Source organism: Lepus europaeus, chromosome 1, assembly GCF_033115175.1.
Source record: "Lepus europaeus isolate LE1 chromosome 1, mLepTim1.pri, whole genome shotgun sequence".
Classification (NCBI taxonomy): Eukaryota; Metazoa; Chordata; class Mammalia; order Lagomorpha; family Leporidae; genus Lepus; species Lepus europaeus.
Genome location: NC_084827.1, coordinates 43,395,642 through 43,409,263, shown reverse-complemented (window position 1 = coordinate 43,409,263; position 13,622 = coordinate 43,395,642). Strand labels below are relative to the sequence as shown.

General features: G+C 41.7%; 1 protein-coding gene across 1 annotated transcript in view; it reads left to right on the top strand.

The window, feature by feature from the left end:
- The window catches only part of FBXL13 (F-box and leucine rich repeat protein 13), a 251,473-nt gene that overhangs the window by 165,377 nt on the left and 72,474 nt on the right, over window positions 1-13,622 (top strand). The window contains exon 17 of the mRNA XM_062212179.1: window positions 360-486. Coding sequence (XP_062068163.1) covers window positions 360-486 — 127 coding nt within the window. The remainder of the gene's footprint in view (window positions 1-359; window positions 487-13,622) is intronic.

Below are 13,622 nucleotides of genomic sequence, written 5' to 3'. Positions count from 1 at the left end.
CAATTCCTGTGGCAAACTTGCAAGGGTTAAAGGAGAAATTTAACCTTGTACCTTTAGTGATCATTCACCCTGGTACTTTACACGATAGTTTTTTGGATGGTTGTGGTATATTTTTTCCTTATTAGAAATTGCAATATGAAAGTGACTCAGAGGAACAAAGTCTTACATAATATTCTATCTTCTTTGCATCCAACTTTGTAACACCAAGTCATAGTCCACTTTTAGGCCTATTTTTATTCTGAGAAAAGGAAAACCCTTGTTTCTGTATCAGTTGTTTTCCCAGAGTTTTTATATAAAGACACTGTTTTTCACAATGCGATTGAAAGTTAAAATTAATCCTTCGCCCCACTTTCTTTCAGCTGCCCTAACTTAAACTACTTGAGTTTGCGGAATTGCGAACACCTGACTGATCAAGGCTTTGAACATATCGTAAACATCCTTTCCTTGGTATCGGTAGATCTCTCTGGAACAATCATCTCTAATGAGGTGAAAAATATTCAGTATAGTCAATGACTTTTATGTTTTTCTGTAATATAATTATTTTCTATTTTGTAAATAGTGGAGAGGACAATACGTAGTTTTGTTTCTTAAATTATCAGATTATAAAAGGAATGGATAAGAATATTGTTTCTAGAATAGTGATAGATGAGGTTCTTTGTAAGTCAAGTCTTGCTTCTCTGCATTAAAAAAAAAAAAAAACAGGAAATACTGTTGAGAGTCTTGACAGATCAGAGTGTTAGATGATAACCTGAAATTCATTCATCATGGAGATCTGGTCAACCTGGATGTAATATGTTTTAGATGCTTTACCTATTTTTGGTGGGTTGCACATTCTGCGTGCCTTGAGATCTAACTCTTTGAGACTGAAGTCTAGAAACGACCACGGCAGATCTTCATAAGGCTGCATTGTAAGGAAGCTTATTTGCTGCTGGCTGCTGATTCTCACCATGAGAGCTGAAACTCAGGTTTTAACCTAACCCTCACAGCAGCACTACATAGCTGCCCCACTGACCATCGGGGAACCCCCGAGAGGCTGGCTGTTCCTCCGAGACTTTGATGGGCTCTCCTTAGACTAGGAGAGCTGCTTTTAGCAGTCAGTGCTCTGGGCGGGACAGAGGGAGACAAGAGAGTGGACTCCACACACCCCTGCTTGTTCATCCCTGAAGACCCAGACGGAGTATCACCTGTGCGTGTGAGCCCTCGGGAGAAGCCGTGCCTTGTAGGCTGCATCAGAACTGCTCCCTGTGCGTGTCCAGCCCCGGTGCGGCCATTAAGGTGGTCTGTTTCTCACTCATGACAGACACCTGTGTTGGGCGCCAGCGTCCTTGTCAGAGATTCTTGGTCTAACCTGGGGTGGAAAACGTTTCAGCAGATTATTTTTTTTTTAATTTTTTTTTGACAGGCAGATTTAGACACAGAGAGAGAGAAAGAGAGAAAGGTCTTCCTTCCATTGGTTCACCCCCCAAATGGCCGCTACGCCGGTGCGCTGCGCCGATCCGAAGCCAGGAGCCAGGTGCTTCCTCCTGGTCTCCCATGCGGGTGCAGGGCCCAAGCACTTGGGCCATCCTCCACTGCCTTCCCGGGCCACAGCAGAGAGCTGGCCTGGAATAGGAACAACCGGGACAGAACCGGCGCCCCAACCGGGACTAGAACCTGGGGTGCCAGCGCCGCAGACGGAGGATTAGCCTAGTGAGCCGCAGCGCTGGCCAATTCTTTCTTTCTTTTTTTTTTTTTTTTAACTTTTGTTTAGTGAATATAAATTTCCAAAGTACAGCTTATGGATTACAATGGCTCCCCCCCCCCATAACTTCCCTCCCACCTGCAACCCTCCCCTCTCCCATCCCTTCTCCCCTTCCATTCACATCAAGATTTATTTTCAATTATCTGTATATACAGAAGATCAATTAAGCATATATTAAGTAAAGCTTTCAGCCGTTTGCACCCACACAGAAACACAAAGTGTAAAATACTGTTTCAGTACTAGTTATAGCATTAAATCACAATGTACAGCACATTAAGGACAGAGATCTTACATGAGGAGTAAGTGCACAGTGACTCCTGTTGTTGACTTAACAAATTGACACTCTTGTTTATGGCATTAGTAATCACCCTAGGCTCTTGTCATGAGTTGCCAAAGCTATAGAGGCTTTTTGAGTTCTCCGACTCTGATCTTATTTAGACAAGGTCATAGTCAAAGTGGAAGCTCTCTCCTCCCTTCAGAGAAAGGTACCTCCTTCTTTGAAGACCTGTTCTTTCCACTGGGATTTCACTTGCAGAGATCTTTCATATAGGTCTTTTTTTTTTTTGCCAGAGTGTCTTGGCTTTCCATGCCTGAAATACTCTCATGGGCTTTTCAGCCAGATCCAAATGCCTTAAGGGCTGATTTTGAGGCTAGAGTGCTGTTTAGGACGTCTGCCATTCTATGAGTCTGCTGTGTATCCCACTTCCCATGTTGGATCATTCTCTCCCTTTTTAATTCTATCAGTTAGTATTAGCAGACACTAGTCTTGTTTATGTGATCCCTTTGACTGTTAGTCCTATCATTATGATCAATTGTGAACAGAAATTGATCACTTGGACTAGTGAGATGGCATTGGTACATACCACCTTGATGGGATTGAATTGGAATCCCCTGGCACGTTTCTAACTCTACCATTTGGGGCAAGTCCGAATGAGCATGTCCCAAATTGTACATCTCTTCCCTCTCTTATTCCCACTTTTATATTTAACAGGGATCACTTTTCAGTTAAATTTCAACACTTAAGAGTAATTGTGTGTTAATTACAGAATTCAACCAATAGTGTTAAATAGAACAAAAAAAAATACTAAAAGGGATAAAGTATTAAGTTGTTCATCAACTGTCAGGGCAAGGGCTGATCAAGTCACTGTTTCTCATAGTGTCCATTTCACTTCAACAGGTTTCCTTTTTGGTGCTCAGTTATTTGTCACCGATCAGGGAGAACATATGATATTTGTCTCTTTGGGACTGGCTTATTTCACTCAGCATGATGTTTTCCAGATTCCTCCATTTTGTTGCAAATGACCGGATTTCATTGTTTTTTACTGCTGTGTAGTACTATATAGAGTACATGTCCCATAATTTCTTAGTCTACTGTTGATGGGCATTTAGGTTGAGCCCAGGTCTTAGCTATTGTGAATTGAGCTTCAATAAACATTAAGGTGCAGATAGCTTTTTTGTTTGCCAATTTAATTTCCTTTGGGTAAATTCCAAGGAGTGGGATGGCTGGGTTGTATGGCAGGGTTATATTCAGGTTTCTGAGGAATCTCCAGACTGACTTCCATAGTGGCTTAACCAGTTTGCATTCCCATCAACAGTGGTTAGTGTCCTTTTTTCCCCACATCCTCTCCAGCATCTGTTGTTGGTAGATTTCTGTACGTGAGTCATTCTAACCAGGGTGAGGTGAACCTCATTGTGGTTTTAATTTGCATTTCTCTGATTGCTAGTGATCCTGAACATTTTTTCATGTGTCTGTTGGCCATTTGGATTTCCTCTTTTGAAAAATGTCTATTGAGGTCCTTGGCCCATCTCTGAAGTGGGTTGTTTGTTTTGTTGTTGTGGAATTTCTTGATCTCTTTTAGATTCTGGTTATTAATCCTTTATCTGTTGCATAGTTTCCAATGATTTTTTCCCATTCTGTCAGTTGCCTCTTCACTTTCCTGACTATTTCTTTTGCAGTACAGAAACTTCTCAATTTGATGCAGTCCCAATAGTTAATTTTGGCTTTGACTGCCTGTGATTCTGGGGTCTTTTCCAAGAAGTCTTTGCCTGTACCTATATCTTGCAGGGTTTCTCCAATGTTCTCTAATAATTTGCTGGTGTCGGGTCATAGATTTAGGTCTTTAATCCATGTTGAGTGGATTTTTGTTAAGGTGTAAGGTAGGGGTCTTGCTTCATGCTTCTGCACATGGAAATCCAGTTTTCCCAGCACCATTTGTTGAATAGACTGTTCTTGCTCCAGGAATTGGTTTTAGACCCTTGATCAAATATAAGTTGGCTGTAGATGTTTGCGTTGATTTCTGGTGTTACTATTCTGTTCCATTGGTCTATCCATCTGTTTCTGTACCAGTACCATGCTGTTTTGATTACAACTGCCCTGTAGTATGTCCTGAAATCTGGTATTGTGATGCCTCCGGCTTTGTTTTTGTTGTACAAAATTGCTTTAGCTATTCGAGGTCTCCTGTGTCTCCATATGAATTTCAGCATCATTTTTTTCTAGATCTGAGAAGAATGCCTTTGGTATTTTGATTGGAATTGAATTGAATCTGTAAATTGCTTTTGGGAGAATGGACATTTTGATGATATTGATTCTTCCAATCCATGAGCATGGAAGATTTTTCCATTTTTTGGTATCCTCTTCTATTTCTTTCTTTAAGATTTTGTAATTCTCATTGTGGAGATTTTTAACGTACTTGGTTAAGTTTATTCCAAGGTATTTGATTGTTTTTGTGGCTATTGTGAATGGGATTGACCTTAGAAGTTCTTTCTCAGCCATGGCATTGCCTGTGTATACAAAGGCTGTTGATTTTTGTGCATTTGTGATTTTATATCCTGCTACTTTGCCAAACTCTCTATGAGTTCCAATAGTCTCTGAGTAGAGTTCTTTGGATCCCCTAAGTAAAAAATCATTTGTCTGCAAAGAGGGATAGTTTGACATCTTCCTTCCCAATTTGTATCCCTTTAATTTCTTTTCCTTGCCTGGTGGCTCTGGCTGAAACTTCCAGAACTATATTGAATAGCAGTGGTGAGGGTGGGCATCCCTGTCTGGTACCAGATCTCAGTGGAAATGCTTCCAACCTTTCCCCATTCAATAGGATGTTGGCCATGGGTTTTTCATAAATTGCTTTGATTGTATTGAGGAATGTTCCTTCTATACCCAGTTTGCTTAGGGTTTTCATCATGAAAGAGTGTTGTATTTTATCAAATGCTTTCTCTGCATCTATTGAGAGAATCATATGGTTTTTCTTCTGCACTTTGTTAATGTGGTGTATCACATTGAATGATTTGCAAACATTGAACCATCCCTGCATACCAGGGATAAATCCCACTTGGTCTGGGTGGATGATTTTTCTGATGTGTTGTTGTATTCTATTGGCAAGAATTTTATTGAGGATTTTTGTGTCTATGTTCATCAGGGATGTTGGTCTGTAATTCTCTTTCAATGCTGCATCTTTCTCTGGCTTAGGGATTAAGGTGATGCTGGCTTCACAGAAAGAATTTGGGAGGATTCCCTCTTTTTCTGAATAGTTTGAGAAGAATTGGATTTAGTTCTTCTTTAAATGTCTGATAGAATTCAGCTGTGAATCCCACAGTGGACCTGCGTGGAGAGCGTGGGAGCCCAAGTTCGGGACACCAGCGGCAGACTCAACGCACCAGCACTGGAACGCGAGGTGAGCCGAACCTCCATAGCCCGAGATACCAGCGGGCAAGCGGAAAGAGGAGGCTAGAGGGAATGAGGCTTGAAACTCCGTGGGGAAAAGTTCACCAGGCTAACTAGAAGAGAGAGAAAAAAAATAAAAAAAGTGACTGATACGGACACAAGTTTCTCTCTCTCCGCTCACCTCTCAAAGGCGAGCAAGACAGAGCAGGCGCCATTTTGGACATACGTCATAAGCAGGGCGACCTCAGGTCTGCACCAGCCCTGAGCCTAGCAGAAAAACCTGACTCTGTGGGGAGGGGTGAAATAACAGGAGATTAGCATCTAACTTGGCAACCCAGTGGGAGACTGCAGGAGAATTGGAGCCCACACTGAGGGCAGCAGAGATTCCCTGTGTGGTCCTTGGGAAAGAGCTTCAGATCTCTGGCTCCTGTGGGTATATCATTTGCCTGCTAACTACCTCCAATTACGTTCAGCTGTGCGGAATTACTTCCCTTTTAAATCAAAAAAAGAAAGAGAGATTTACCACACCTAACCTGGGAGTGTCATCCTTGACACACCCTCAACCCTGAGGAACCAAACACAGCTCTCAGTCCACACTCATCTCAAGCCTCTAAGGCTCCACTGAAAGCAGACAGTCCACTTAATATAGAGCCATAGTGTAACAAGAAAAAACACCACAGTGAAGAAACCAAATATCTCCAACATGCCAAACAACAAACGCAAAAACCAAGCTAACAAGAACAAGGAAGAAACTATGACGCCCCCAAATGAAAAAGACACCCCAATTCAAGATTATGAAGATGATGAGATCGAAGAAATGCAAGAAGCGGATCTCAAAAAATTGATAAGAACATTAAGAAGTTCTCAAAAACAAATTCTTGAACTACAGAAATCCTTCATGGACAAGATAGAAAATCTCTCTCGTGAAAGTGAAATATTAAGGAGGAATCAAAATGAAATGAAACAACTACTGCAACAAGAAACTCTGATAGTGACTAGAAATCATAATGAAATGAAGAGTTCAATAGATCAAATGACAAACACATTAGAGAGCCTTAAAAACAGAATGGGCGAAGCAGAAGAGAAAATATCAGACTTAGAAGACAGAGAACAGGAAAGGAAACAGGCAAACCAAAGAAAAGAAGAAGAAATTAGAAATCTAAAAAATATTGTCGGGAATCTACAGGATACTATTAAAAAACCCAACATTCGGGTTCTAGGAGTTCCCGAAGGCATGGAGAGGGAGAAAGGATTAGAAGGCATTTTCAGTGAGATACTAGCAGAAAATTTCCCAGGTTTGGAGAAGGACAGAGGCATCTTAGTACAGGAAGCTTATAGAACCCCTAATAAACATGACCAAAAGAGATCCTCACCACGACATGTTGTAATCAAACTCACCACAGTGAAACATAAAGAAAAGATCCTAAAAGGTGCAAGAGAGAAACGTCAGATCACTCTTAGAGGATCTCCAATTAGACTCACAGCAGACTTCTCATCAGAAACCCTACAAGCTAGAAGGGAATGGCGAGACATAGCCCAGGTACTAAGAGAGAAAAACTGCCAGCCCAGAATACTATATCCTGCAAAGCTCTCATTTGTGAATGAAGGTGAAATTAAGACTTTTCACAGCAAACAGAAACTGAAAGAATTTGTTGCCACTCATCCTGCCCTGCAAAAGATGCTTAAAGATGTGTTACACACAGAAACACAGAAACATGGTCACCAATATGAAAGAAGGTAAAGGAAGGAAACCTCACAGCAAAAGATCACAGGAAGCTCAATTTCTCTTTGACATAGAATTAAACTCTGATGCTCTGTTAAAGCAATGTGTTAAAGTAATCTATTATGTTCTCTTGATGTCTGTTAAATTCTAATTGTTCAAAAACAGCTGAATTTTTATTAAGAGCTATGGGTTATTTAAATATGTGCTTTTTTCAAAAATTTGAATAATCACCTTGTAACAATGATCAAATTTGGTCTATGTTATGTCATGATTTTAAGAAATCTTATTTCAACCAGATATTTTGGATTTTGAGCCTTCTTGGCATTCTTGACAGGCATTCAAAAAATCAAAGTTTCAAACAATCTGGTCTCTAAAATTTCCAGTAAATCCTGGACTTTGGTTTTTCCAGTTTGGGCCCTATGTCTCTCATCTTATAGAGACACCAACTAATCAGTCTATTTGGAGTATATTAGAAGGACTGTCAAGATGTGATGTGGTACCAGACTTTAAGTTTCTATAATGGAAAATGCTATTAATACAAATGTTTGAGAATTAAAAAGTCTAATGATCTTGTGTTACTAGACATGATAGTTATCTTAATGAGAAAGCCCCAGAGGCTTAAAGGGTTAAATACTTGTAAAATCCTACAGGTGCTTTCAAAAATACTGTGAAGTAAGCAAGTGCCTCTTGTTGGTTGATGAGTTTATAATTTTAAACATGGCGACTTAAAGTCTTTTGTCATCCACAGTTATATATGATCTGCTGCTCATAAAACTAAAGCGTTGTTGGTTCTGTGTTTAGCTGTCCTCCTATAGGTTCCTATGGACTTTTTCCAGCCACTTTTATCGTATTCAGTACTTTGGGACGGCTCTGTAAACAGATGAAGCCAATAATGTATTACCAGTACCAACTGAGAGAAAGTATGGTTAACTGAGGTTTCTAAAAACAAAAAGCAATTCAAATCAATTGGCAATCTACGAAAAGAGTTAAAGATTTTAAAAGCTATTATTAAAATTGCTATATTGGTCTATTATGCTATATTATATGTGTGTACATATTGTATGTCCACATGGGGAAATTTTATTAAGAGTTTTATTTTAAATGGCTTATAGATAAGATTGTCCATAAATTTAAGCTGCTAAAATCAATCAAAGATACATTTTAATTTGTGGGACCTGAATCTGTGTATCATATGTTTTAGACTTGTTGGTAGAAAGAAACTAAAAACATTTTAGATGGTTGTGCTTAAGTTTACTGGCTAAACAAACTACACCATGTTAGATATTTAAGAGGTGTTTTCAAATACATGATTCTTAAAATTTATAGAAGGCATTGGACCTTCTGGTAAATGTTTTCTTAAGTTGTTATCTAATGGTTGAAACGGTTTGCTAAGTATTCATGTGATATTGCTATTGTCAGCAAGCGATCTAGGACTTGCTCCCTCATTTCTCTATTCTAAGCCCAACTTGTTCTTTCATTTCTCTATTCTCCTCAAGGTAGGAAACTAATTCTATTATGAAGGAATCTGTAGGATGCACAATTTAATCTTTAGACCTTATAAAAGAGATGGCTAACATTTTTCTGCAATAGCATAGCCAAAATAAGAACTCAAATAATAATCTCATAGCTAGATTCACTTTGCCATCAGCGAAGTATACAGTAAGTAGAAAAAACCTCCCTTTCAGACCAAAGGGAAAGAAAGTTTTAAAGTGAGAATATAATTTTCCTCATGGGCATTGTCTACCTTAGAAAAACTACTACAGAACATGCCTGTGACTATAGACTTGTAGTTCAGGCCACCGAAGATTAGAGATGGGAAACGGGCACTCCCTTGACTTGCATCCTCTGGTCTGCTTTAACACAAACCAGGAGGAAAAGAAAGCTCGGCATCAGAAGCAATGGGTGGCAGGCCTATTAATGGCTGATCTGTACAGTGATCTGCCCTCAAGGAGACCCAACAGGCCAGTCCACTGCAGTGGCTTTCAATGTGGTAAGCCTGGGCTTCAGCAGAAGTCAGCTTGTGAAGAGCCCTGGCAGCTCTGCCAAGAGTTGGATCACTGGAAATGGACCTGCCCTGGAGTCGAAGGATGCCCAGGTCAGAGCCACAGATCTTATTGGCTCTAAGCTGAAAAGCCCTTCACTCAGCCCAACTTCCAAAGTGACCACTGCAGCTGAGGGGATGGTCAAGTAGGGTCAGCAACATTGCAGGCAGAACTGTAAATTTCTTGTTAGAGATGCCCCCTGACTTTACCTGGCCAGCTCTCCTCCCAGGCCAGCCAAGTAATGAAAGTCAACAGAGTGCCTTCCCCTAGGAGGTTCACACCTCCCTTAGGATATACCCCATGTGAAGAGATAGATAGGTCTGGGCCTCTGAATTTACAAGGCCTAAAGCCCACCAGATTATTATCAAGCCCCTTCTATCAGGTTCTATTTGCCTCTCAATCAGAAAAGTTAATTGTAGCTTAGACAGCGCCTTTCTTAGCTCCTCTAATAATGACTCTGTCCTTTGTTCTAGACCCTGTCTAGCGCACTTGGGCCTCATTCCTTTGTAATCATAACCTCTAGTCTACCACCAATGGCTCTACTCCCAACATGTGTGTACTGATGGTCCTCTTCCCCACTTAACGCTGTATAATTGTTCAAACCTGGTAAATGCCACTCTTAGGATCATTGGTTACTATCCTCACTCTGTCTTCTATGACCTTGTCTAAATATGATCAGAGTCGGCAAACTTGGAAGGCTTCCATAGCCTTGGCAACTCATGACGACAGCCTAGGATGGTTACTGGCGCCATAAACTAAAGTGTCAATTTGTTGGGTCAACAACAGGAGCCACTGTGCACTTGTTCCTCATGTGGGATCTCTGTCCTTAATGTGCTGTACATTGTGATTTAATGCTATAACTAGTACTCAAACAGTATGTTTCACTTTGTGTTTCTATGTGGGTGCAAACTGTTGAAATCTTTATACTAAATTGATCTTCTGTATATAGAGAGAATTGAAAATGAATCTTGATGCAAATGGAAGGGGAGAGGGAGCGGGAGAGGGGAGGGTTGCGGGTGGGAGGGAAGTTATGGGGCGGGGGGAGCCATTGTAATCCATAAGCTGTACACTGGAAATTTATATTCATTAAATAAAAGTTAAAAAAAAAAAAAAGAATTCAGCTGTGAATCCATCTGGTCCTGGGCTTTTCTTTGTTGGGAGGGCTTTTATTACTGTTTCAATTTCTTTCTCAGTTATGGGTCTATTTAGGTTTTCTATGTCTTCATGGTTCAATTTAGGTAGGTTGTATGTGTCCAGGAATCTATCCATTTCTGATAGATTTCCCTGATGATTCTTTTTATTTCTGTGGTGTCTGTTGTTACATTTCCTTTTTCATCTGTGATTTTGTTTTGACAGGCAGAGTGGGCAGTGAGAGAGAGAGACAGAGAGAAAGGTCTTACTTTTTGCCGTTGGTTCACCCTCCAATGGCCACTGCGGCCGGCGTGCTGAGGCCGGTGCACTGTGCTGATCCGAAGCCAGGAGCCAGGTGTTTCTCCTGGTCTCCCATGCGGGTCCAGGGCCCAAGCACTTGGGCCATCCTCCACTGCACTCCCAGACCACAGCAGAGAGCAGGACTGGAAAAGGGGCAACCGGGACAGAACCAGCGCCCTGACCGGGACTAGAACCTGGGGTGCCGGCGCCGCAGGCAGAGGATTAGCCTATTAAGCCACAGCACTGGCCTCATCTCTGGTTTTATTGATTTGGGCCTTTTCTCTTCTTTTTTTAGTTAGTTGGGCCAATGGGGTATCAATTTTGTTTATTTTTTCAAAAAACCAGCTCTTCGCTTGGCTGATTTTTTGTAATTTTTTTTTATTCAATCCTGTTGATTTCTTCACTGATTTTAATTACTTTTCTTCTCCTATTAGATTTGGGTCTGGTTTGCTGCAGTTTTTCTAGATCCTTGAGATGCATTGAAAGCTCATCTATTTGGTGCCTTTCCAATTTCTTGATGTAGGCACCTATTGCTATAAACATTCCTCTCAACACTGCTTTTGCCGTATCCCATAAGTTGTGATATGTTGTGTTGTTATCCTCATTTACTTCCAGAAAGTTTTTGATTTCTCTTTTGATTTCTTCTATGACCCATTGTTCATTCAGGAGCATGTTGTTCCATCTCCATGTGTTTGCATACGCTCTAGGGATTCCTGAGTTGCTAATTTCCACCTTCATTCCACTGTGGTCTGAGAAGCTGCATGGTATGATTCTAACCATTTTGAATTTGCTGAGACTTGCTTTATGGCCTAGTATGTGGTCAGTCCTAGGAAGGTTCCATGCACTGCTGAGAAGAATGTAAATTCTTTAACTGTAGGATGAAAAGTTCTGTAGATACCTGTTAGATCCATTTGGGCTATAGTGTCGATTAAATCTGTTGTTTCCTTGTTGATCTTCTGTCCAGTTATCTGTCTATTTCTGAGAGTGGAGTATTGAAGTCCCCCAGTACTGTTGTATTGGGGTCTAAGTCTTCCTTTAAGTCCCTTAACATATCTTTTAAATAAAGCGGTGCCCTGTAATTAAGTGCATAAATTATTTGGTTTTTAAAAACTGTTATGCCCGAAGTCTTTCAGGGCTTAGTTTTTTGAAGCTTAAAGGTGCAGGGTTTTTTCTCCTGGGTTCTTCTGTAAGAACTCCCCTCTGACGTATGTGAAGGGTCACAGGGCAACGAGAAGCAAGGAGTCAGAGTACAGTGTAAAACGTAGAATTCCTCCACGGCACTTACCACGAGCCTGGAGCCTGGTAAATATTTGTGGAGGGAATGCTAAATGCTTCAGCTTAGTTTTTTTTTTTTAAATTTAATTTAATTTAATTATATTTTATTTTTTTCACAGATAGAGTTAGACAGTGAGAGGGAGAGACAGAGAGAAAGGTCTTCCTTCCGTTGGTTCACTCCCCTAATGGCCACTGTGGCCAGCACTGTGCCGATATGAAGCCAGGAGCCAGCTGCTTCCTCCTGGTGCCCCTCCCATGTGGGTGCAGGGGCCTAAGCACTTGGGCCGTCTTCTACTGCTTTCCCAGGCCACAGCAGAGAGATGGATGGGAAGAGGAGCAGCCGGGACTAGAACCTGGTGCCCATATGGGATGCCGGCGCCACAGGCGGAAGATTAACTAAGTGAGCCACGGCACTGGCCCCTTCAGCTTCATTTTTTAACATTTAGGGGGTAGAAATCTGTTTTTCGTTTCCAAAGACCATATATTAAAATCTTATCTATTGTGGGCAAGTTAAAAATTAGGAATATAGAATCAAGTTCCATTCTCTGCATTCATTTCCTTTTTAAAACATTTTATTTAAAAATTTATTTGAGAGGTAAATGGAGAGAGAGAAAGAGAGGAGGAGGAGGAGAGAGAAAGAGTGCTCCCATCCATTGGTTCATTCTCCAGATGCCTTTGGTGGCTGAGCTGGGCCTGGACCAGAGCTGGGAACTCAGTCCAGGTCTCCCATATGGGTAGCATCACCTGTTACTACCCCCAACCCCCAGCCAGGGTCTGCATTAGCAGGAAGCTGGCATCAGGAGCCAGAGCTGGGATTTGAACCCAGCTATTCTCATGTGGGACACGAGTGTCCTAACCTCTAAGCCAAACACTTGCCCCCAAGTTTAGTTTCTATTGAAGAATACGAATTGGGGCCGGTACTGTGGTGTAGCAGGTAAAGCACTGGCATCCCACATGGGCACCGGTTCTAGTCCCAGCTGCTCCACTTCTGATCCGGCACTCTGCTATGGCCTGGGAGCAGTAGATGGCCCAAGTCCTTGGGCCCCTGCACCAGTGTGGGAGACCTGGAAGAAGCTCCTGGCTCCTGGCTTCGGATAGGCTCTGGCCATTGCAGACATTTGGAGAGTGAACCAGCAGATGGAAGCCCCCCACCCACCCCGCTGTGCTTCTCTGTAATTCTGCCTTTCAAATAAATAAATCTTGAACAATAAAAAGAATATGCATAACCTGAGAGAGCCTTGAACAGACATCTGTGTGGAGGAAAGCTAGTTGTTTTCTGTCAAAAGATTGCAAAATAAATATTCTGAAGGTTGTTCTTTTCTTCCTCCAAGTCAACTAAACTGATCCAAAAGGCAAATGATTGACAATTACAGCGCTACAACAGCTGTGGAAAGTAACCTCACACAGTCAAACTGAAATGAGTCAGCACAGATGTCTTCTTGGGCTGCTGAACACCAGCCTGGATCATAGGCCTGATGAAGTGCAAATCTGCCTGTAGACCTAACATTCAGGATTTAGACTCTGGAATGTTCCAGACACTCACCAGAGAGCAAGTGTGACCATGGTCCTGGGGGGTGGGGGTGGGGGTGGGGGTGGGGAGGCTGTGTCGTGTCTTTTCTGCTCATTCCCAGTTCTGCTGAATGCGTTGTCAGTTAGTTACACTCCTTGTTTAGTTCACAGATTTTTGTTCCGACGCTGTGGTGCTGGGTGCTGGAATGAACACAACAGCCGTGGCCCCTCCTTCCTGCACTT